Source organism: Schistocerca gregaria, chromosome 1 (assembly GCF_023897955.1).
Source record: "Schistocerca gregaria isolate iqSchGreg1 chromosome 1, iqSchGreg1.2, whole genome shotgun sequence".
Classification (NCBI taxonomy): Eukaryota; Metazoa; Arthropoda; class Insecta; order Orthoptera; family Acrididae; genus Schistocerca; species Schistocerca gregaria.
This window is the reverse complement of record NC_064920.1, coordinates 825,914,499-825,941,712: the sequence shown is the minus strand read 5'-3', so window position 1 is coordinate 825,941,712 and position 27,214 is coordinate 825,914,499. Positions and strand designations below refer to the sequence as shown.

At 40.3% G+C, this 27,214-nt stretch overlaps 1 protein-coding gene across 1 annotated transcript in view; it reads right to left on the bottom strand.

The window, feature by feature from the left end:
- The window catches only part of LOC126271650 (MLX-interacting protein), a 392,142-nt gene that overhangs the window by 145,756 nt on the left and 219,172 nt on the right, over positions 1-27,214 (bottom strand). The window contains exon 7 of the mRNA XM_049974169.1: positions 11,125-11,292. Within this exon, the coding sequence (XP_049830126.1) occupies positions 11,125-11,292 (168 nt within the window). The remainder of the gene's footprint in view (positions 1-11,124; positions 11,293-27,214) is intronic.

Sequence of the window (27,214 nt, the reverse complement as noted above, 5' to 3'; positions counted from 1 at the left end):
CTCAGCAACCTGCATAGGTAATATCGTTACAAATTATCAGTTTGATGATACAAGGAAGTTTTGTCTAGATCTAGGGATATCTGATCACTCAGCTTTGTTTCTAGAGTCCCCCAAAACACAGACACTAAAATTTGAATCTTACATAAGAAGGAATTTTAGCAAAGAAAAGTTAGAGTTGTTTTGTGATATGTGAAGTGTTATAAGCTGGCCTTTAGATCACTGTGATTCAAGCAACAAAAATTTTGATAAATTTCTAAACTGTTTTCTGGTTGTATTCAATGAAACATTTCCCCCAAAATCCTATCAAAAGAGAGTCAGGAATAAACGAAATTCGATTACACCAGATATGAAAATTTCAAATGCCAGAAAAAAACAGCTGCACAATGATCGCAAAGTAAATTTTGTAACTTATGTTAAGTCCTATAAGACTATATTCAAAAAAGTGATACTGGCAGCAAAAAACCTGGCAATTAGTATATTCATAAACAAACAAAGAAATAAAACAAAGGCAGTCTGGTCTATTGTGAAATCAGAGTTGGGAGGCAATGTTAAAGGCCAAGAAATTTCTCAAATTAGGTTTCAGGTTGATATTATTGTAAATCATGTTTGAATGTCAAACTGCTTCAATGATTTCTTTGTCAATATAGCAAATTCTGATGCAGACCTGACAGCCCATCAGGACAATATGATTTTCAGGCATACAGATGACATTGTCATGGCGGCTGCAGTGTAACACGTGTTAAGTTCGGCTCGCAAAATTTAGTCGAATTCGAAGGTGCTCTCGCAGGTGGTGTTGTCTAGTACAAGTGGAAATCGTGTAAACAACAGTGTTCTGTGCAGTAGTGCTATTTTTTTTTCTGTGCTCCGCCAATATCTGCGAGAAAATGGTAAACAGAAGAGTCAACAGCAGCGGGGAAGCAGCAGGTGCGGCGGGCCTGCTCCTGGCGGAAGGTGCGGCCGAGGCTCCCGGTATAGCGGAGCAGGTCCGCTCTGAGGTAAACGCTGCGCTTCGCGATAAAAACAAACTCAATCTGATAGCAGGCACCATATCAGATACTGTAACGGCAGCAGTATTGGCCAAAATGCGTGAAACTGTTGAGGCCAATACTGCCGAAATTACAGCACTAAAAAAGTCTGTGTCTGAATACGAGAAAAAGGCACGAGAGTTGGAAGTGAAACTATCTGCCGCCACAGACGAGCTAGAACAGTACCAAAGGCGAAATAGTCTACGATTGTTTGGAGTAGCAGAAAATAAAGAAGAAGACACGGACAACCTGCTTATACAGGTTGCGCGTGAAAAATTAGGCGTTGAAGTGACCAAGGCAGACATTGACAGGAGCCACCGGGTGGGACGAAAACTACCAGGTGCTACCAAACCTCGTCCAATAATAATTAAATTTGTGTCGTACCGAAAAAGGGCTGAGATCTTTACCCAGAAGAAGAAGTTAGCAAGGACAGGGCTTACAATAAGGGAAGATTTGACACACGAGCGGCTAAAGATTTTAAAAAGTGCCATATCCCATTTCGGTCTTCAGAATGTGTGGACTCAGGATGGCAGAGTAATCATTAAGACTGCAGCTGGAAAGAAGACAGTCACAAACATGACAGAACTAAATAGTATTAAGTGAACCTACTCGAGCCAAAAGTCAAACTTAACACCATTTGCAAATTTTAACAGTCCTATACTCAGATATAGTCTTGTAATTGTATTAACTTTTTAATTATTTGTACCTTCAACTAATTGTTTTTGTAACTGTATTAACTTTTTACTATTTTTTGTGTCTTTAGCTGTAGCCATTGCTTAGTTATAGTTACTGCTAATACTTTTTTCCATTTTCTCAGTTTATTCTCTTCCATTCTGTAATAGTTCTATTGCAATTATTAGTCTCTCCTTTAGTTCATTAGTCAACCATCTCTTCGGTTTAAATTGCTCATAACAAAAATCACTATCAGTATCACTTTAGCAAATTTAAATCTAATTGTAGCTTCCTACGATAATCACTACCAGTATCATTCTAGTAAATTTCAATTTAATTCTAGCTTCCTACGATAAACTATTAAATATTAAGCTTACTTCTCTCTGCTGGCAGCATCGGCCTCTTAAATCACTCCCCTTTCCTTTATTTCCACCCTAAGCTGTTTCAAATACTCTAATTACATCTCTCCTCTTACGACATAGGATACTCAGTGACACACAGCCGTCACCATTTTGGTCATATTCTCCCTGCATCGAATACCACTAATCCATTTTCTATACTCCCGCAACCTCAGGAAATCTCTTGCAGTCGCCTTTCTTTCGGCACTCGCGGAGTCACAAACAGGGCGCGCAAAATCTCGGACACCCCTGTATTATGTCACTTGGCGGAAACACCGGCCAGTGCCCTTCGCGGCAGGTAGTGCCTAACAAAGGGACAAACCAGTCTGCCACCCTACTCCAGGCTGCTCAGCGGAACGCGTCCGAGCTTTTAGCAGCTCACTGCAACATTCAGTCTTTACCTGCGCATTACGAAGAACTTAACCTCCTCTTCGACCAACTAAACTACCACGAAATCCTCTTATCCGAAACGTGGTTGAAACCACACATATCCTCTGCATCTATTCATCTCCCAGGGTACACATTTCTTCGGGCAGACAGATCAAAAAAGCGAGGTGCCGGGGTTGGCGCATATATACGAACAGATCTCAAAGCGAAAGTCTTATGTACGTCAAATCCTGCTGAAGAAAAAGAGGCTGAATTCATGTTCATTGAAATAAATATACAAAGTTGGAAATTCTTGACTGGCGTCGTGTACAAGCCGCCAAAAATAAGCTCAATGAGTTCCTTCCAGTCGGAATTACATTCACTTCAGTGTCAATACGAACATGTCATCGTAATGGGTGACTTGAACATAGACCTGCTAAGAGACACTCCCTCCGCAATAAACCTAAGAAGATTGTTTAGTTGCAATAGCATGAACATTCTTCCATTACAACCTACACACCATACGGCGCACAGTCATACTCTTATAGACGTGATCGCAACGAAACAGACTGACAAAGTAAGAGATGTTGGTCAATCATCGGCCCCTGGCCTGTCAGCACATGATGTAATATTCCTGGCCTACTTTGTGCAGCCCCCAAGGATCAAATCGCGTTGCATAACTTGTAGGAACATGAAACGTATTGACCTTGACGCTCTAACAGCCGATTGCTCAGAAATCTCATGGCATCAAATAATCAGAGAACCTACAATCGACGGCAAAATTAATGAACTTGGTGATAAACTCACTGCCCTCTATGACAAACATGCACCTGTGCGCACAGTCCGTGTAAGAAAATCTCCTGCTCCATGGCTGACAGCTGAATTACGTCAAATGATGACTAATAGGGATACTGCCCACAGGCGTTTCAAGGCAGATCCGAAACCCGAGCGTTTCGAAGAATATAGAAAGCTACGAAACAGAGTGAAACAATGCATTCACAATGCCAAAATCAGGCACGCTCGCTCCCTTGTATGCAGCGATCTAACACCCAAGACTCTATGGAAGAATCTCCGTAGCTTGGGGGTCGGAAAGGCAAAATCGGAAACTACTTTTCATGTGTCAGCTAACGAATTAAATGAATTCTTCTCTGCACCTCTGAATACCAGCACGGCTGATAATTACCGTCCACAAGAATCCCCAAACAGGATAACTAACAACGTTACCTTCCATCTAAAACATGTAACAACAAATACGGCAAGAAAAGCAATAATGAGAATCTCTTCTGATGCAATAGGCAACGACAGTATCGGTATAACCATGATTAAGAATGTTGCCGATATCTTAGTACCTGTCTTAACTGACATATTTAATTTTTCCCTCGTGAACGGAATATACCCCACTGCATGGAAAAGAAGCATAATTCGACCCATCCCTAAGATCGAAAACCCACAACTGCCTAGTGATTACCGACCGATTAGCATACTGCCTGCTGTTTCCAAAGCACTTGAATATATTGTTCATGACCAAATCACTGAACACTTGCATGAATTCAGTCTATATGACAAATTTCAATCCGGTTTCCGTAAACATCACAGCACAAACACTGCTCTAATTAAAGTAACTGATGACCTGAAATATGCCATCGACAATCGAAAGGCAACAATATTGACGCTACTGGACTTCAGCAAAGCTTTTGACACTGTTAACTTTGACATATTACTCAGAAAAATACAACAGCTTAACTTCTCTGATAGTGCAATGAGATGGTTTGAAAGCTACTTAAAAGACAGACAGCAATGTGTTGTCTGCGCAAATGAAAAATCTTCCTGGAAACATGTTTCTTCCGGAGTGCCACAAGAATCAGTCTTAGGACCACTTTTGTTTTCTTTATATGTCAACAATATTTCGTCGGTCTTGTCCTCCTGTAAACATCATTTCTATGCGGACGACCTCCAGCTCTACCTAAGCGTCAGACCTGAAGACGTAAACACTGCAATCGCTCTGATGAATGATGATCTGTCTTCAGTAGTGACATGGGCGAAAAACCTGGGGCTTAAATTAAATGCAAAAAGACGCAAGTAATCTTAATAGCCCTTCAGAAATTAATAAGTTCAGATTTCCGCGAACGGCTACCTCCTATCCTGCTCGAAGGTACTCCAATACCATATCAGAAAACAGTGAAGAACTTGGGTGTAACTTTGGACGAGCATCTCAACTTGGCGGAGAATACAGTCGCAGTGTGCCGAAAGACGTCTGCTTGTCTCTATGCTCTCAAAAAGTTTCGGAACATATTCCCACAGGACTTGAAACGCCAGCTCGTGCAAGCACTCGTTCTACCGAACCTCCACTATTGTGATGTGATTCAACAAGGCATGAGTAGTGAAAACAAAAGACGGCTAGAGCTAATTATAAATGCCTGTGTGCGTTACACCTGCAACATTCGCCGATATGATCATGTTAGTGCTTCATACTCCGAGCTAGGGTGGCTGCGGCCGGACAAACTGCGTGACTACCACACTCTATGTCTACTTCACCGACTCCTCGTCGCGCAAGCACCCCAGTACCTAGCTTCAGAGATTAAAAACCTGTCATGCCATCATAATCGAAACACGAGGTCACTCTTATCTGGTATCCTAACTGTGCCCACTCACAAAACAAAAACTTTTGCAAACTCCTTCTCAGTTGCCGCTGTCCGCCTCTGGAACAAACTGCCCCTTACCTTGAGGAAAATTCAATCTACTGTTGCTTTTAAGAAGAAGTTGAAGCATTTCCTACTATCATCCGCATAAAATTCTCCACAAAATTAATGTGCAAGGCCAATCCTCTCATCTGTCAAATAGCAAAGCTAGCGACTCCTATCTTGCTCCTGAGATGCCTTCCACTTCATCTATCTCTATTAGCCACACAGTCTTCTTTTCCTTTATATTTTCCTTAATCATGTTTCATCATGTCTCTCTATTCTTCTCCTCCCTTCACCATGAGTCTCCCTCATACTCCCTGCTGCCAGCACTCCTACCTAAAATCTCTCTCTTCAATAATGTATTTTTCGAGGTGTACCTTTCTAATTGTTTATCTCACTTTTTGTATTAGATGTAGTTTAACATGCCTACTAAAACATATGACTGTAAAATAAGTAGAATGCCTGGTTAGATGTAAGAGAGGGCCTGATGGCCCTAATCTTGCCAGGTTAAATAAATAAATAAAAAATTTGTTTTAAAAAATCAGAAAATTCACTCAGAAAGATGTGGAAGAGGCAATATTATCATTAAGAAACAAAAATTCAGCTGGATGATATGGAATACCTTCCATGGTAATCAAGGCAGTACGCCATATTATTTCATACCTACTGACTATTATTGTAAACCAGCCCTTTGAACATGGGTCTTTCCCACATGTCCTAAAATATGCAGAGACTAAGCCATTATTTAAAAAGGGATCACCAGGAGGTATGGGAAACTACCGGCCTATTCTCTCCTTCCCATTTTTTCTAAAATATTTGAAGAACTTTTGGCAAAACTAGAAAATTTCCTTGCAGTAAACTACAGTATTTGTATAAACCAGTTTGGTTTTCAAAGAGAAAAAAGCACTATAAATGCCATGAGAGAATTTACTGAAAAAATTAGCACATCACTAGACCAGGATACAAAAGTCTCAGGAATATTCTGTGATCTAACAAAAGCCTTTGACTTCGTCAACCACTCATTATTACTTCACAAATTGAAGAGCTATTGGATCGAAGATACTGTATTACAGTGGTTCAACTCTTATCTGACAGAAAAGAAATAAAGAAGTTATTTTAACATCAAATTCAGTTAACTGTCACTCCAAATGGAAAACAATTTCCCAAGGAGTTCCACAGGGTTCTATACTGGGTCCTTGAATGTTCTTGTTGTATATAAATGATTTACCATTAAATATTGATGCTCATTCAGTCTTGTTTACAGATGATACCTCAGTCCGGATAGAAAATAATTCAATACACAAGATTCCAGATTGTATAGAAAATGTTCTGGGGAAACTGGAATCCTGGTTCTATAAGAACTGACTAAAGCTCAATGTCACTAAGACACAGATGACGCAATTTGCCTCTAATGTGTCAATAATATGTCCTCTACAAATAGCCCATAATAATAAACTGATGACAGAAGTGAGCCATGAGAAATTCTTGGATCTAAACCTTGATAAAAGTTTAAACTGGAAGGTACATATAGACTTCCTGGCAAATAAATTAAATCCCCTAGCTTTTGCAATGTTTATTTTATCTGGTACCACTCATATGGACACAAGAAAGACAGTCTACCACAGTTATTTTGAATCTGTTATTCGGTATGGGATACTTTTCTGGAGAAACTCTAGAAGCAGGCTACTAATTCTTCAGAAGCAAATCATTAGAAACATGTGTGCTGCCCACAAAAATAAGTCATGTAGCCCATTGTCCCAGAAATTAAATATACTAACAATTACTTTGCTGTACATTTTTGAAATTTTGATTTTTGTATATAATGATCAACATAATCTTCGAAGGTTTTGTTTTAAGCATTGCTATGATACTCATCACAACGAACACTTCGAATTTCTTTCGCAAACTTAAATCTTTATGCTCAGACACCACTGTACAATGGGGCTAAAAATATATAACAAATTAAAAGGAAGAAACATGTTAACAATGGACCTTCGTTCACTGAAAAGTTTACTCCAAAATATTTTAATTAAGAAATGTTGCTACACCACAAGATTTCATGGAAGATGGTCTGACACTTTGAACAATAAAAATCTATAGCTAATATTGCAGGGTTGTCTATGTACAACAAAGGAAATTGGTAAACTGTTAATTTATAGTAAATACTGTAGTGTTGCATTTATTGGCATTATTCTTAAAATAGTGCCAAAATAATTTCTGTAAATCATTATACATTATATTTTTGCTAAACTTGACATGTTTCCTGTACAACAGATCATATGATCTGTACAATGTATGTAATGAGACTAATAAATCACAGTTTACATTTACATTTTACACACTGCAATACAATACGCTTCACCAAGCTCCCATTTGGGCTGACCTGTAGGCCATTTCTACACTCGGCAACTTTAAGACACCATGCTGACAAGTGTACATTATTTCCCACTGTGGTGCCACTTACAAATTGAATACATACATGGAGGACTTTATGATCACAGTAGGAAGTGGTAATTTGGTGATCACCTACACTATGAACTAGTAGCCCTAATGAAACTAATTGGCCTCTCCTTATCAAAATGGGCTACCAACTCCAAACAACATAAAATTATCTGGAGATCCAAAGGGTGAGAACACCCACACAGACTCAAGTTTTAGGTGTAGGTTGCAACACCATGGACGATTACTTATGAAGCAACCCCAGAGAAGTTACCAGACAGTCGTCATAAGAGCTAGTCACTAGTCGGTTCTTGTGGTGTACAGTTAGGATCTATGAACCACATGGACTGTTCTCCCCTGTTCCTCTTGTTTGAAAATTGTTATTCCAGGACATATGGTGCAGCTTTGCACATTCGTACAGACTTAGAAAATAACGTCTGTCTCATTTAGTCTGTAGCAAGCACAGACTTGCTCCTATTAAGAAGGTGACCTTCCCACAATTGGAACTTTTAGTGGCAATAATGGGAACTTGATTACTTTGTTACATCTGATTACTTCTGTCATGCAGCAGAATTTAAAATCGTTCATGTAATATTGTGGACAGATGCTAGTCACTCTAAGTTGTATTTGCAGTGATCTAAACAGATGGAAGAAATTTGTTTGTAATTATGTAACAGAGATACAAACTCACATAACTCTTACACAGTGGAGACACTGCTCAGCACAAGAAAACTCTGCTGATATTTTTCATGAGGACTCCTTGGATGTCAAATAAGCCCCCTAAAAATTTTGTGGCTTGGACTGCCTTGGCTTGCTTGCCCTCCTGAATGTTGGCCAATCTGATACTTTGACAGTACACCGACAACATCCTGCAGAGAAGACAAAAAATCACAGCCAAGCTCTGTTGATATCTGCAATGACTATCCTCATGAACCTATCTGAATTCAGATCATACTGGAGGCTCATTCATATTGCAGCATGGACACACTGTTTTCTACAGAACATTCATCAGAAGGAGAAATCTTCCGGAAAGGTTACAGCCACTGAACTATCAGCTATCCAAATGTTTTGGATATGGGTAGTCCAGAGACAATCCTTTGCTGAAGAACACCACATGCTTCAAAATAACTTACCACTGCCAAGAGAGTATAAAATTGCAGGTACAGCCTTTTCATGGAATACGGACTGATATGCCTAGAAGATCAACAACATTGCACTAGCCTTGATGGGAAACAAAAATATCCAGTGCTTCTTGACGGTTTCCACCATTTCAAGCAATTTGTAATTTGAGAGAGACACTTTTTCCTTTCATCACTTTGGTACTCATTCTTTATGGTCCAAACTCCAAATCGAATTTTGGATCATCAGAGCTCATTAGGCAATCAAAAGAGTCCTACACTTTTGGTTTTCATTTCAGATTCTGGAGAAACTGTGAGTGCAACAGATTGAAGCACCACTGTCATTTGAACAAGTTTTGCCTGCTAAACCATTAGCTGTAACAGGGGTATACTTTGCTGGACAATTATTCATTAAAATCAGAAGAGAAATGCGCAAGTGACATATTCTCTATCGTATGAGCTACTACACAAGCAGTGCACCTCAACCTTTGTACACACTTGTCAACAGATAAGTTTCTTGAGGCACTCCAGTGGTTCACTGGAAGATGTGGACAAGCCCATACAATTCACACAAAGGATGTGAAAACATTAAATTTTGCAAACGTCGAAAAAGCACAGCTTTGAAAGGCCACTTTCTTGCCCACCACGCTATTACATGGAAATTCATTGCCTCATGCGCAGTGTGGTGGGAAAGATGGCGGGATCTATAAGCAGTTGCCTGAGGAAGGCTCAGTGAAGAACTACTGAACACCACCCTCATTAGTACTGAAGCTACAGTTAACTCTAGGGCTGTCACACAAGGAGACGATGCAGATGCACTGACCCCTTCCCAATTACTGACTGGAGAGAACTCTTGACAATTCCTACATCAAAAATGAACTTAGCAAAAGAATTTTGGCTGAGGCAGCAACTCTCTGACAGCTTCTCGAAATGTTGGATGAAAGAACATCTGTGGAACTGAGGAAGTTCCATGAATTTAAATGTCCACTAGGATGACTCAAAATTCTGCCCTGGAGACAACATTCTAGTACAAGGGGAAATGCGCCCACGACACATCTGGAAGAAGGCCAGAACAGAGAGAGCACTACCAGGGAGAGATGAGCAGGATAAGAACAATAATCCTCTGCACATCAGACAGTCACACCATCAGTTGTCCTGTGCCGCCGGACCTCTAAGAGGTTGATGAGGGTGGAGACGATCAGAGACTATCTGTTTATTCTTTGGAGGAATATCTCTGACTTGTTGCTATTTCTCGATATATGTGGTTCTGTGATGAGAAATATTGTTTTTGTTAGTACATTCTGTTGTGACTACATTTTTATGACACTCTTGTTCAACTGATTCTTAGGAACAGCTCATTATATGAGGACTGTTACCACATATTATTAAAAATGAGTGTTTCAAAAAAAAGCTGCACGTTTCATCACGAGTTCATGTACTAAGTGCTCATCTCATTTCTGTGACACATCTGCCACTGAAGGAAACCATTGTGCAGCTTGGAGAGATTTAATCGAGGCTTACTAACATCTGTTCCTCCCATATTCCCAAAAGAGTTGAACAGAGGCTGCAGCAATGTAAGGTGGATAGCAGAGTGTAGATGCAGAAATGTGGCATGTTGACAGACGTAGAGAGAGTGAGCCTGTGATCATTAAATTACAGAGAAAATGTGAATACCATATAAATACAGAGCACTGGACATGACTTACACATATAAGCTAACCCTTTTTTTAGTAACTTTGAAATCTCTGGTGGCATCGTCTCTGTACTCATGACTAATGACAGAAACTCTATACTGGTATACTGCTCATCTTTTTTCACATTGTATTTTTTTTCTTTTTTTTTCGTTTCTTCCCTCTTCTCTCACTCTCAGCTCTGCTTGTCAACCCTCAACCATTTCCTTTCTGTTCACATCACACTACTCTTAATTTTTACACAAATGATTTAATGACATTTTTACATGGAATTCATTCAAAGCAGAATACCTGGGAATATTTGATAAGATCGAATAGAGTCACCAGTGGTAGTCAAGAGTACAGATGCATACGTCAGTGATAAATGAAAGATCAACACGTCAATATCTGGATAGTCAAGGAGCAATCAAACTGCAAACCACCCCATTATGAACTGCTGCTGTGGCAGCTTGTTGAAATCAATGAGTTCCATTACTAATTTCAGTTACTGCTCCTGGCACACTAAAAGTGACAATTTCTGCTCTGTTGTCTCTTTACCAAATTAATACAATGTGTTTTTTGTACAGCTGCTGAACTATTCCTTTGGGTCTACATCGAGAGATTTAACTTTCCCTTCAGCAGTTTCACCCTTTATAAAAATATTTCAATTCTCAAAGCTCAGAATACACTATTTAATGTGATGTACCTTTTGGTGACCTCAACTTATGTTTATAACAATACAACTGTGTACAAACCTTGGGTGAACACTGGATCCTGCTGCTGAGAGCTGTAAGTGGCAGTGGGAATACCAGCAAGAGGATCTGCCAAAACATCCACTCCACTTGTGTTGCTTGCAGAATCGAACACTGTGGATGTAGTACTCTCCTCAGGCACAGCTGGCAGTTTAGAATAAGACAGCAGCTCTGCAGCAGAAGGAAATGCGACTATTAAAAAAAAAAAAAAAAAATGCACATTTCACGAAAATAAATACTTGAGCTATGAAAGAGACGGTATTCGAAATAAACATTGATAACATTTGCTAACTTCCACTTAATAATACAAAGATGACATATTATATCCCTAGTTCCAATGTCCACACTTTTCTTCGGCATTAATTTACTAATTCACCCCACTGTAAAGCAAACCATCTTGTAGATACTGATAAGACTTATGATTCTGTGTGTTACATTCTGACGCCAAATTTTTTATCAAGCTTTCCGTTTACAACATTTGTAAGAATTTGTGCCAGAAGGAATGAAAAATAATGACTTAGAAATAAGTTGGTGTATTTGGTGGAATAGGTTGAAGAGGTGAGTAACATAGTTGTATAGAACAGCAATGGGGGAGGTGGAGCAGCAAGGCAAGGGAGCTCTTAAAACCAAACTGAAGGCAGATCATTTTGCATACAGAAGAGGCAAGCAGAAAAAGGGATTAACTTCACTCCCATTCCATACTTGGACTAAATTGTGTACAATACATGTGAAATGTTGAATGAACTCTGCCATTTTGCATACAGAAGAGGCAAGCAGAAAAAGGGATTAACTTCACTCCCATTCCATACTTGGACTAAATTGTGTACAATACATGTGAAATGTTGAATGAACTCTGCCATGATGCTGCTTATAAATGAGTACAACAGAATTATTGTGAAAAAGGTTGTAGTTTTTATTACTGATTTATTATAACGAGTCCCACATCAAATGTCACAGTTTAGAACTATTCTGGGTATTCACCTCCACAAACTGTTGCCAGCCAATGACATTCAGTGTAATTTCTGGTGCCTTGATGTGAGGCACACAGGATGGCTATAGGTACAACCTCCTCACTCTGCTGCAGCAATACTTCGACAATGATACCACTATATTAATAACTGTCTGCAGCGACTCTCTGTAAGGCTTGGCAATATGAAAGATGTCCTCCCCCCTCTCTACCACACATCCAGCAGGTGCCTAAGCATAGCTGCCAGTTGATGTATCCCATGTGGAAGAGTGTCTCTGGAGAACTGCTATAGAATATGATACTACAGATCAAATTGTGAAAATTACCTGTTCTTTGTTATCATATAATATTCATCACCGGATTATGCCAAAGAAATGGGAGTATCTGTGGAGGGCTTGTGTTGTGAACACACTTTCATACCTGTCTATGAGACATGTTCATATAAAATAAAGCTCCTATAGTAGAGGCGTATAAGCAATGGGGCTGGAAGTGGAACAGTTGCAAGGAATTTAAGAATTTTCTGATGACTTGGTTCTGCGGAAGAATACCAGCTGGCAACTTGTGGCAGAATAAAAGGATGGTATTCCTCTTTCCAGGGCTCAATTAAAGTGAGTCCTAAGCCTACCAGAAGTTAGGGTTGAATTGTTTAAGCCCCTCAGTTCCACACTACATTTCAATAAACTAATAACCTATTGCCCTGCAGCCATGCGACCAGTGCAAGTCATAAAGATAAGTCATTTAAGATAACAACAACATTTAGTTTAGTACTGATTACTTGGTAAATAGATGTATTAGTGTGCTTTTTAAGCATACCATGAAATATTTCATTTCACTTTATGTAATATAGCATAAAACATTAAAAGATCATACAGTCGGGTTATAGTCATATTTTCCGTTTACATTTTGATGCAGCAAATCTTATGTTTAATTGTTCTTTGCTCTCTCCAGCAATTTGACTGTAGCGTACCTCTTCATTATTTAACTCACATTTCCGGAAAGCAGTGTAATGTTTAAGTTGTTGTTTCAGAAACTCTGCACTGTTGTTTTTGTTTACATACAGATGCATATAGGCCAAATTTGTGGAATCATATTTTTGTGTTTATCTGTAATTTAACGGGCTTATTCTTAATAAATGATTATGTTTATCCCCCCCCCCCCCCCCCCATGAACCATGGACCTTGCTGTTGGCAGAGAGGCTTGCGTGCCACAGCGATACAGATAGCCGTTCCGTAGGTGCAACCACAATGGAGGGGTATCTGTTGAGAGGCCAGACAAATGTGTGGTTCCTGAAGAGGGGCAGCAGCCTTTCCAGTAGTTGCAGGCACAACTGTCTGGATGACTGACTGATCTGGCCTTGTAACACTAACCAAAATGGCCTTGCTGTGCTGGTACTGCGAAGAGCTGAAAGCAAAGGGAAACTACAGCCGTAATTTTTCCCGAGGGCATGCACCTTTGCTGTATGGTTAAATGATGATGGCGTCCTCTTGGGTAAAATATTCCGGAGGTAAAATAGTCCCCCATTTGGATCTCCGGGCGGGGACTACTCAAGAGGACATCGTTATCAGGAGAAAGAAAACTGGCATTCTACAGATCACAGCGTGGAATGTCAGATCTCTTAATCGTGCAGATAGGTTAGAAAATTTAAAAAAAGAAATGGATAGGTTAAAGTTAGATATAATGGGAATTAGTGAAGTTCGATGGCAGTAGGAATAAGACTTTTGGTCAGGCGAATAAAAGGCTATAAATACAAAATCAAATAGGGGTAATGCAGAAGTAGGTTCAATAATGAATAAAAAAAATAGAAGTGCAGGTAAGCTACTACAAACAGCATGGCGAACGCATTATTGTGGCCAAGATAGACACAAAGCCCACGCCTACTACAGTAGTACAAATTTATATGCCAACTAGCTCTGCAGATGACGAAGAATTTGAAGAAATTTATGATGAAATAAAAGAAATTATTCAGATAGTGAAGGGAGATGAAAATTTATTAGTCATGGGTGACTGGAATTCAGTAGTAGGAAAAGGGAGAGAAGGAAACATAGTAGGCGAATATGGATTGGGGCTAAGAAATGAAAGAGGAAGCCGCCTGGTAGAATTTTGCACAGAGCACAACTCAATCATAGCTAACACTGGGTTCAAGAATCATAAAAGAAGGTTGTATACATGGAAAAAGCCTGGGGATACTAAAAGGTATCAGATAGATTATATAATGGCAAGACAGAGATTTAGGAACCAGGTTTTAAATTGTAAGACATTTCCAGGGGCAGATGTGGACTTTGACCACAATCTATTGGTTATGACCTGTAGGTTAAAACTGAAGAAACTGAAAAAAGGTTGGAATTTAAGGAGATGGGACCTGGATAAACTGACCAAACCAGAGGTTGTACACAGTTTCAGGGAGAGCATAAGGGAACAATTGACAGGAATGGGGGAAAGAAATACAGTAGAAGAAGAATGGGTAGCTCTGAGGGATGAAGTAGTGAAGCCAGCAGAGGATCAAGTAGGTAAAAAAACGAGGGCTAGTAGAAATTCTTGGGTAACAGAAAAAATATTGAATTTAATTGATGAAAGGAGAAAATATAAAAAATGCAGTAAATGAAGCAGGCAAAAAGGAATACAAATGTCTCAAAAATGAGATCGACAAGAAGTGCAAAATGGCTAAGCAGGGATAGCTAGAGGACAAATGTAAGGATGCAGAGGCTCATCTCACTAGGAGTAAGATAGATACTGCCTACAGGAAAATTAGAGAGACCTTTGGAGAAAAGAGATCCACTTGTATGAATACCAAGAGCTCAGATAGAAACCCAGTTCTTAGCAAAGAAAGGAAAGCAGAAAGGTGGAAGGAGTATATAGAGGGTCTATACAAGGGCAATGTACTTGAGGACAATATTATGGAAATGGAAGAGGATGTAGATGAAGATGAAATTGGCGATATGATACTGCGTGAAGAGTTTGACAGAGCACTGAAAGACCTTTCTCGAAACAAAGCTCCAGGAGTAGACAACATTCCATTAGAACTACTGACAGCCTTGGGAGGGCCAGTCCGGACAAAACTCTTCCATCTGGTGAGCAAGATGTACGAGACAGGTGAAATACCCTCAGACTTCAAGAAGAATATAATAATTCCAATCCCAAAGAAAGCAGGTGTTGACAGATGTGAAAATTACCGACCTATCAGTTTAATAAGTCACAGCTGCAAAATACTAATGCGAATTCTTTACAGACGAATGGAAAAACTGGTGGAAGCTGACCTCGGGGAAGATCAGTTTGGATTCTGTAGAAATACTGACCCTACGACATATCTTAGAAGCTAGATTAAGGAAAGGCAGACCTACGTTCCTAGCATTTATGGACTTAGAGGAAGCTTTTGACAATGGTGACTGGAATACTCTCTTTCAAATTCTGAAGGTGGCAGGGGTAAAATACAGGGAGCGAAAGGCTACTTACATTTTGTACAGAAGCCAGATGGCAGTTATAAGAGTCGAGGGACATGAAAGGGAAGCACTGGTTGGGAAGGGAGTGAGACAGGGTTGTAGCCCCTCCACGGTGTTATTGAGCAAGCAGTGAAGGAAACAAAAGAAAAATTCGGAGTAGGTATTAAAATCAATGGAGAAGAAATAAAAACCTTGAGGTTCGCCGATGACACTGTGATTCTGTCAGAGACACAAAGGACTTGGAAGAGCAGTTGAAAGGATTGGATAGTGTCTTGAAAGGAGGATATAAGATGAACATCAACAAAAGCAAAACGAGGATAATGGAATGTAGTCTAATTATGTCGGGTGATGCTGAGGGAATTAGATTAGGAAATGAGACCCTTAAAGTAGTAAAGGAGTTATGCTATTTGGGAAGCAAATTAACTGATGATGGTCGAAGTAGAGAGGATATAAAATGTAAACTGGCAATGGCAAAAAAAGCGTTTCTGAAGAAGATAAATTTGTTAACATCGAGTATAGATTTAAGTGTTAGGAAGTCGTTTCTGAAAGTATTTGTATGGAGTGTAGCCATGTATGGAAGAAAAACATGGACGATAAGTAGTTTGGACAAGAAGAGAATAGAAGCTTTCGAAATGTGGTTCCACAGAAGAATGCTGATGATTAGATGAGTGGATCACGTAACTAATGGGGAGGTATTGAATAGGATTGGGGAGAAGAGATGTTTGTGGCACAACTTGGCTAGAAGACACAGCTTGTGTCTGTGTATGTATGGATGGATATGCGTGTGTGTGTGTGTGTGTGTGTGTGTGTGCGTGTGTGTGTGTGTGTGTGTGTGTGTGTGTGTGTGTGTGTGTGTGTGTGTGTGCACGCGCGCGCGCACGCAAGTATATACCTATCCCGCTCCCGGGATTGGAATGACTCCTTACCCTCTCCCTTAAAACCCACATCCTTTCATCTTTCCTTTTCCTTCCCTCTTTCCTGACGAAGCAGCTGCAGTTTGCGAAAGCTCGAAATTCTCTGTGTGTGTTTTATTTATTGTGCCTATCTGCCGGCGCTTTCCCGCTTGGTGGGTCTTGGGGTCTTTGTATATATATATAGGGAAACATTCCACGTGGGAAAAACATATCTAAAAACAAAGTTGATGTGACTTACCAAACAAAAGTGCTCGCAGGTCGATAGGTACACAAACATACACACAAAATTCAAGCTTTCGCAACCAACAGTTGCTTCTTCAGGAAAGAGGGAAGGAGAGGGAAAGAGGGAAGGAGAGGGAAAGACGGAAGGATGTGGATTTTAAGGGAGAGGGTAAGGAGTCATTCCAATCCCGTGGGCGGAAAGACTTACCTTAAGGGGAAAAAAGGACAGGTGTACACTCGCACACACACACATATCCATCCGCACATACACAGACACAAGCAGACATTTGTAAAGGCAAAGAGTTCGGGCAGATATGTCAGTCGAGGCGGAAGTACACAGGCAAAGATGTTGTTGAAAGACAGGTGAGGTATGAGTGGCGGCAACTTGAAATTAGTGGAGGTTGATATATATACACCATAACCTAAGAGTTGGTTTCCGTGTACTTCCGACATAGGTCTACATACAAATTTAAGACATTTCTTTAAGTATTAAGTGAAGAATTTAGGTTATTTTCATTACGCATACATTTAGTAGTGCTATATCTAATCGGGGAATTAAAGGTTTTAAGTTCTGTCTTTTATTTCCTTTCAAAACACCTGAAGTACGTATCGCACATACACGATCTTAGACCTAATTTTTTGGATATAAAAGTTTTGATTTTTAATCTTAATTTAGCTGAGGTACATTACTATATGTATAATAGTATGCACATATTAGTGTTCCACATAATTTTAGTGACTTGTGATCTGTAGTAAATAGAATATTACTGTTATTGCCTAGATTTTTTTTTTTTTTTTTTTAATATTGTAAAGAACATGAGCGAAAACCAAAACTCAGTACCATCCGGGACTGGAGGAACTGAATTACATTCTCTGCCAGGGTTTCTACACTCCTGGAAACTGAAATAAAAACACCGTGAATTCATTGTCCCAGGAAGGGGAAACTTTATTGACACATTCCTGGGGTCAGATACATCACATGATCACACTGACAGAACCACAGGCACATACACACAGGCAACAGAGCATGCACAATGTCGGCACTAGTACAGTGTATATCCACCTTTCGCAGCAATGAAGGCTGCTATTCTCCCATAGAGACGATCGTAGAGATGCTGGATGTAGTCCTGTGGAACGGCTTGCCATGCCATTTCCACCTGGTGCCTCAGTTGGACCAGCGTTCGTGCTGGACGTGCAGACCACGTGAGACGACGCTTCATCCAGTCCCAAACATGCTCAATGGGGGACAGATCCGGAGATCTTGCTGGCCAGGGTAGTTGACTTACACCTTCTAGAGCACGTTGGGTGGCACGGGATACATGCAGACGTGCATTGTCCTGTTGGAACAGCAAGTTCCCTTGCCGGTCTAGGAATGGTAGAATGATGGGTTCGATGACGGTTTGGATGTACCGTGCACTATTCAGTGTCCCCTCGACGATCACCAGGGGTGTACGGCCAGTGTAGGAGATCGCTCCCCACACCATGATGCCGGGTGTTGGGCCTGTGTGGATCGGTCGTATGCAGTCCTGATTGTGGCGCTCACCTGCACGGCGCCAAACACGCATACGACCATCATTGGCACCAAGGCAGAAGCGACTCTCATAGCTGAAGACGACACGTCTCCATTCGTCCCTCCATTCACGCCTGTCGCGACACCACTGGAGGCGGGCTGCACGATGTTGGGGCGTGAGCAGAAGACGGCCTAATGGTGTGCGGGACCGTAGCCCAGCTTCATGGAGACGGTTGCGAATGGTCCTCGCCGATACCCCAGGAGCAACAGTGTCCCTAATTTGCTGGGAAGTGGCGGTGCGGTTCCCTACAGCACTGCGTAGGATCCTACGGCCTTGGCGTGCATCCGTGCGTTGCTGCGGTCCGGTCCCAGGTCGACGGGCACGTGCACCTTCCGCCGACCACTGGCGACAACATCGATGTACTGTGGAGACCTCACGCCCCACGTGTTGAGCAATTCGGCGGTACGTCCACCCGGCCTCCCGCATGCCCACTATACGCCCTCGCTCAAAGTCCGTCAACTGCACATACGGTTCACGTCCACGCTGTCGCGGCATGCTACCAGTGTTAAAGACTGCGATGGAGCTCCGTATTCCACGGCAAACTGGCTGACACTGACGGCGGCGGTGCACAAATGCTGCGCAGCTAGCGCCATTCGACGGCCAACACCGCGGTTCCTGGTGTGTCCGCTGTGCCGTGCGTGTGATCATTGCTTGTACAGCCCTCTCGCAGTGTCCGGAGCAAGTATGGTGGGTCTGACACACCGGTGTCAATGTGTTCTTTTTTCCATTTCCAGGAGTGTATTACCTCTCATCATGCCCTGAAATGAGAAATGTCCTGCCCACTATCCTTCCCACCCCTCCTACAGTGGTATTCCGCCGTCCACCGAACCTACACAATATACTCGTCCATCCTTCCACAACCCCTGCTCCCATTCCTTTGCCTCATGGTTTATACCCCTGTAATAGACCTAGATGCAAGACCTGGCCCATACATCCTCCTACCACTACCTACTCCAGTCCGGTCAGTAACATCACCTATCCCATGAAAGGCAAGGCTAACTATGAAACCAGTCATGTGATTTACAAGCTAAGCTGCAACCACTGTGCTGCATTTTATGTAGGTACAACAACCAACAAGCTGGCTGTCCGCATGAATGGCCACCGACAACCTGTGGCCCACACTCTTGCTGAACACGTTGCCAAACATGCTAACCCCATCTCAATGACTGCTTCACAGCCTGTGCCATATGGATCCTTCCCACCAACACCAGCTTTCTGAATTGCGCAGGTGGGAACTTTCCCTGCAACACATCCTACGTTCCCGTAACTCTCCTGGCTTCAACCTTCGTTAGTCACTGTCCTCACCCATCCAGCCCCCTCCCTGTTCCCATTCCTGCACTACACAGTTGTCATTTCACTGCCACACCCAGTCTTCTAATGTCTTTTTATTTTTCTCCTTTCCACTACCTATCCCACCCTCCACTCTCCACTATCTCTCCTGCCCTTGCAGCACTTCACTTCACTGTCTGTCACCCCTACATACTATCCCTCCCCCTCCCTGCCTCAGCCTCCTCCTTACCCCCACCCAGTCGCCACTACCATCATGCACTGGTGCTACTGCTCACAGTGTGGTTTCAGTTGTCTGAGACTGCAGACATGTGTGCAAGTTGCATTTGTGTGTGTGTGTGTGTGTGTGTTGCTGACAAAGGCCTTAATGGCTGAAAGCTAGAATTGTTTGAATCTTTTTGTTGTGCCTATCGCGGCTCACCATCTCCGCTATATGGTGAGTGAGAAGTGTGTGAGATGCCATAGGAAAGTTAGTTCTGGGGTTCTGTGCAGCAGCAGTTGTGGCAGATGGTTCCATTGAGGTGAATGTAGTGGCAATGGGAATTGGAGAAGTAAATGGGTCTCTTCCATGGTATTGCAGATTATGTTCAAGGGATAGGAAAATAACGGAAGAGGAAGGGAAGATTAGAGCCCTTCAGGCTGAACTGGATATTGCTAGGGAGGAACTGATGAAGTTAAGGGGGGAGGAGGGTGAAGACAGGCGAGAAGTGGTAGCCAGGAACAGGGTACACAGAAAGAGAACAGTATCTCACAGTTTCATCATTGACACAAACAACATATTTGCCTTGCTACCTCAGTCAACTAAGGAAGAACCTGAAGTATATGTAAGTGTAGTCATCACTCAACAGACTTTCACTAGGAAACCAACAGTTGCAAAAAAAAAGTAGAAAGTAGGAGGAAAGTTCTGTTATTAGATAGTAGCAATGGAACAGGTGTGGGCCAGATCTTGCAGGAAAAATTAGAGGTGACAGGTACCAGGTCACAAGTATTTTCAAGCCCAATGCACATCTTAGCCAAGTGATAGAGGATGTAGCGTCCTTGTGTAAGAGTTTTACAAAGCAGGAGTGTGTTGTGGTAGAGGGTGGAGTGGGCAACAGTATTGATAGGGATCAGGGCTATCGGGGCTACAATATTGAGTGTGATCTGGTACAAATAGCATCAGCAATGAACCACGCAAATGTTAGCTTGGTTCCTGCTTTCATGTGGTGTGATCGGCCCGAATTGAACACCGTTGTCAGGAGGGTCAATATGGAGCTATATCAGCTGTTTCGGGTGGCTACTTTGTCAGGTGTAGGTTTGGTTCCTGTTAATGGTGTTGGTATGTGGAACTTCGCAAGACACGCCCTGCATCTCAATAGGAAAGGAAAGCATAAACTGGCTGGAATGATAGCAAAATCTTTAAGGTGGGCACTGAAACTCATGGGAGTACTTTTTTAGGCTAAGATCAGTGTCCAATCATCCTACACTGATTGAAATTAAGCTTAATAAGAAGTTTAGGCAGACAGGTACTAGACATGAGAAAATATCACAAGATTCTCATAACAGTATAGTGAAAAATAACGTTAGTATGTCACAAGATGCATATATAAAAGCACAGTGAAAAATAATGTTAATATACTGCATCAGAATATAAGGGGATTAAAAAAAGAAGTAGATGAGCTTCTTGTTCATTTAGAAAATTTAGATTAGATTAGATTAATACTTGTTCCATAGATCATGAATACGACACTTCGTAATGATGTGGAACGTGTCAATTTTTTTTGTCAGTTTCTCCATTGCCAATGAGGTAAATTTAATGTCAGATCAAGTTCTGTATCAGAAACTGGAGTCCCTCTGCACTGAGTTTTCGTCTATGTTTTCTCCTGGGCTTGCCTGTTCTACCAGTTTCAGGCACACATTACCATGAAAGAGTCCACCTGCACAATTCTGACAAGGCCAAATTAGACCATTGGACATTGCTCATAGTCATTTGTCATGTTTCTTGAAGTGAATGGGCTACACCACTGATCATCATTAAGAGGCTGATGGGTAAGATTTGTCTCTCTGGCAATTTTTTCAAGATTGAAGCACAGTCCTGACAGGTTGTTCACCAAGTTGTCAGGCGGCCACTACTTTTATGAGATAGATGTGTTGAAAGCATATCTCCAACTCGCTTTGGATGAGGTCACTAAGCACCTTCTCATTGTGGATACACCTTTCGGCCTATACCAATATCAACACTTGCCTTTTGGCGTCACTAGAACACTTGCAATTTTTCAGCTTTTTTAAGAACATCTGACAGACCCTATGCCAGGCTGCATCAATTACTTTGATGATATCATCATTTTGAGATCTTCCACGTAAGACCACCTTATAAAGCTCCAGTCATTGTTTTCTATTTTACAGTCTGCATGTCTCAAGTGCAATCTCACCAAATCTTAATTTTTTCATGTGTCAACTGGGTATCTACATTTTGAGATTTCTGAGACGGGGGCAAACTGTTATGTCACCATGTTGACTCAATTGTGGCCTTACTGTGGCCAAAATCTGTTTAGGAACTGTGGGTGTTCTAGGTATAGTTGCGTACTACCATAAGTTTTTACCTGATGCAACCACTGTAGCTCAGCCTTTGCATGTGCTTTGGCGTAGTAATGTGCTTTTTCCAATCCCCAGATTGTGACTGAGCATTCACTTTGCTTAAATTTAAGCTTCAGTCTGTCACTTTTCAGCTGGGTCAGCATCTTGTGTTGGCTTCAGATGACTCTCAGCACAGTGTTGGTGCACAAATATGTACATGGATATGTTACTCTTTCCAACCATTTGGCATCTGTGTCGGACAAGGCAGCACATCATTTGTAGTGTTGGGTTTCCGCCTCCCCTGTTGTCATCATCAGATCCATTGCTGGCTGACGACACAACACACCAACATCAATGCCTTATCTCGCCTTCTGATCAGGCTGGACCCAGCGTTCAATCAGAATGAGTTGCTTTGTTTCTATTTATATGTTGTGGTCCAGAATGTGGTTGAGGTTTTCTCATCACTAGTGCCACAGTAGCGTCAGCCATCACTGTGGATACTGTACCTACTTGGGTCCTCTCTCTTGTGTAGCACAGTTGGCTGGAAAATCCCCCCGCCATGCCTCAGATCACTCACATAATGAGGATGGAATAGATGTACTATGCCTGTCTGAACATCATATAGTCACAGGTATGAAAATGATAAATGTAGGTGGATATTAGCTTTCAGCACATGTAAGCAAAGACACTACGCAGAGAGGAGCAGTTCCCATACAGGTTAAAATGTCACAGAGTGAAAAATTTGGAAACCAAAAATTTTTGCATAGAGCAACATATAGAAGCATGTGCATGTGAGCTTAAACTAAATAATGGCACTTTTATAATTGTAGCCATGGATATATCGCCATTGGGAAATTTTCAACTATTTTTGAAAATCTTGGATTCTTTGTTGTGCTATTTGTCAGACAGAGGAAAGCAAACTATTGTTTATGGGGTTTTCAAAGTAGATTTTCTGAAGGAGTCCGATAGAAAGCTTGACCTTGAAGTATTACTTTGTTCTATCAGCCTGGCATTAGTTATCGATTTTCCTACATGGGTGGTACAGGAAAGCAGCACACTGATAGATAATGTTTTCATAGACCAAGATAAATTTAATCAAATAAAAACTTTTCCTGTTAAGAATGGTGTGTCTGATCATGATGCACAGCTAGTTACAGTATATGATATAGCTCCATACAGTAATGGAAAACAGTCCTCCAACATAGTGCGTTCAATTAACAATTTAACAATTCAAAAATTTTAGGGATAGCTTGAAAATGACTGGGATGAAGTGTACAGGGAACATGATGCTAATTTAAAATTTAACCTATTTCACAATACCTTTGTGAGTATATTTGAAAACAGTTTCCCTCAGAAAACAGTGAAATATAATTGTTAGAAACCATGTAAAAAGTCATGGCTTACTAAAGGGATAAAAATACCTGTGATCAGAAAAGGGAAATGTATCTTATAGTTAGGAGGAATAATGATCCAGAAACAGTGAAACACTATAAAAACTACTGCACTGTATTAAGAAAAGTTATTAAAAAGTCCAAAAGTAAGTGCATTATGTCTGAGATTAGCACATCTGATAGTAAAATTAAAATAATTTGTAATATTGTTAAAAGGGAAATAGGGCAACCGAGAGCACAGGAAGACTGTATTTCTATAAAACACAACGAAAAGTTTGTTAACAAGAAGTCAGAAGTAGAAAACATTTTAATAATCATTTTTTAAGTGTTGTGGAGAAAATAAAACCCAGCTATTCATTGGAAAATGCACGGCAGTATATGGAAGTGGCAGTACCTATTCAATTTGATAAAATTGAAATTCAACCCACCTCTCCTACTGAAATTGGGAAAATAATAAAATCACTCAAAAGTAAGAGCTCACATGGAATTGATGGCATTTCCAACAGAGTACTAAAAGCTTGTTCCCAACAAATAAGTATGATTCTCAGCCACCCATGTAGCAGCTCACTGAAACAGGGCATTTTTCCAGATAGACTGAAATACACTATTGATAAACCATTGCATGAGAAAGGGGATTGATCTGATGCTACCAACTACCGCCCAAACTCACTTCTGACTGCTTTATCCAAAATTCTTGAAAAAGTAATGTATCCGAGAGTAGCATCACATATTTGTAAAAATGAAGTACTAACAAAATGTCAATTTGGTTTCCAGAAAGGCTTTTCAACAGGAAATGCTATATATGCATTCACTGATCATATATTAAATGTACTGAATAACCAAACATCAGCCATTGGTGTATTTTGTGATCTCTCAAAGGCTTTTAATTGTGTGAATTATGAAATTCTTCTAGATACGCTTAAGTATTGTGGTATGAATGGGACTGTGTACAAATGGTTTAATTCATACTTAACTGGAAGAATGCAGAAGATTGAAGTTAACAATACAGATGGTCTGCAAAAACCAGCAGAGTCCTCTAACTGGGGAGGTATCAACAATGGTGTCCCACAGGATTCAGTCTTGGGTCCCTTATTGTTCTTAATATATATTAACGACTTGCCACACTATGTTCATGAAGATGCAAAGCTAGTTCTGTTTGCTGATGATACAAGTATAGTAATCACACCCAAAAAGCTAGAATCAGCTGAGGAAATTGCAAATAATGTCTTTCACAAAATTATTAACTGGTTCTCTGCAAATGGATTCTCACCAAATTTTGAGAAAAGACAGTTTATTCAATTCTGTACAGTAAATGGCACAACACCATTGATAAATATAGACTATGAACAGAAGTCTGTTGCTAACGGAGAATATTCAAAATTTTTGGGTGTGAGGAATTGAATTGGAAGAAACACATCGATGATCTGCTGAAACGGTTAGGTTCAGCTATTTATGCTATTAGGGTTATTGCAAATTTTAGTGATAAATATATCAGTAAATTAGCCTACTATGCCACTTTCATTCTCTGCTTTCGAATGGCATATATTTTGGGGCAATTCGTCATTAAGAGAGAAAGTTTAATCAGTGTAATCAGAATAATAGCTGGAGCCCACCCAAGATTACCTTGCAAACATTTGTTTAAGGAACTCGAGATATTCACAGTACCTCCACAATGCATATATTCACTTATGAAATTTGTCATTAATAACCCATCCCAGCATAACAGCAAAGTGCATAGCTATATCCCTAGAAGAAAGGATGATATTCACTATTCAGGATTAAATCTCACTTTGGCACAGAAAGGGGTGAATTATGTTTCCACAAAAATCGTTGGTCATTTGCCAAATAGTATTAAAAGTCTGACAGATAGCCAACCAACATTTAAAAGCAAATTTCTGAATGACAACTCCTACTCAATAGATGACTTCTTAGATATGAAGTAGTAACATAAAAAAAAAAATTATTTTGTGTAAAGAAACTTATATTAAACTGATATGTTACATATCATTATGTAAAACAAAAAGAAAAATGTCAATCCGAAACAGTGCTGATGTTGATACTATAGCACATTACAATAAATACTACAAAATATAAAGCAAATATATTACAAGGAAAAGATAGTCATATAAGATAACAAAATAAAGACAATATGGGATATAGTGAAGGAAGAGAGCGATAGAACCAGACGTGAAGAGGGGCCCAATAGCATTAAGAGTAAATGATACATTGGTGACAGATGTGTATAGTGTTGCAGAAATTTTTAACACACATTTTATAACTGTTACTGAAAAGATGCGGTTGTCAGGTTCTGTAGATGCTGCCATGGGATACCTCAGACCAGACATTTCAAGTAACTTCCTTAATATGAATTTGACCCTCACTACCCCAGCAGAAGTGATGTCCATCGTAAAATCTTTAAAATCAAAAACATCTAGTGGGTATGATGAAATATCGAGAAAGGTAATTAACGAATGTGATTCTGAGTTAAGTAATCTATTAAGCTATCTGTCTAACCAGTCATTTATCAGTGGAATGTTTCCTGAACGGTTGAAATATACTGAAGTTAAGCCACTGTTTAAGAGGGGAGATAAAGAAATAGCATCAAATATCTGTCCAATTTCACCTTTGGCAGCATTTTCAAAATTTTAGAAAAGGTAATATAGAATCTGCTTTATAACCATCTTACCACAAATAACATACTGTCAAAGTCACAGTTCCGATTTCTAAAGTGTTCTGATACTGAGAAGTCTATCTACACTTACAGTGAAAATGTACTTAATTCATTAGACAAAAATTGTAGGCAACTGGTACATTACGAGACCTATCAAAGGCATTTGACTGTGTAAGTCACAATATCCTTTTAAGTAAATTAGAATATTATGGTGTAACAGGAAATGCTGCAAAATGGTTCAACTCTTATATCTCTGGCAGGAAACAAAGGGTTTTATTAGGAGAGGGACACATTAAGCTATCAGGCATCATCCAACTGGGAACTAATTACATATGGGTTCCACAAAGTTCCATCTTAGGGCCATTACTTTTTCTTGTGTATATCAATGACCTCCCATAAGTAACACTACCAGGTGCTAAATTTGTTTTGTTTGCCACTGATACAAACATTGCAAGTAATAGCAAATCAAGTGTAGTCTTAGAAAGATCAGCTAATAAAATACTTGTGGACATTAATCACTGGTTCATAGCCAATTCGTTGTCACTAAACTTTAAAAAAAAACACACTACATGCAGTTCAGAACTTTTAATGGGTGTTCCATGAGTATATGCCTAACATACCACGAGTATATGCCTAACATATGATGAAAAGCAGATACAAGAAATGGACAGTGTCAAATTCTTGGGATTACAGGTTACAGCTTGATAATAATAAATTCAACTGGGAGGAGCACACCACAGAACTGTTGATGCATCTAAACAAATATCTATTTGCAGTGTGAATTCTGTCAGACACACGGGATATAAAAACGAACAAGCTGACATACTATGCTTACTTTCACTCCAGAATGTCATACAGGATTTTTTTTAGGGTAATTCATCAAGCCAAGCTAAAGTTTTCTGGGCACAAAAACATGCAATACGAGTTATATGTGGTGTGAACTGAAGAACATCCTGCAGAGACCTGTTTAGGGAACTAGGGATACTAACTACTGCTTCCCAATATATTTATTCCTTAATGAAATTTGTCCTTAAAAATATACCACTTTTTCAAACCAACAGCTCAGTTCATGGAATC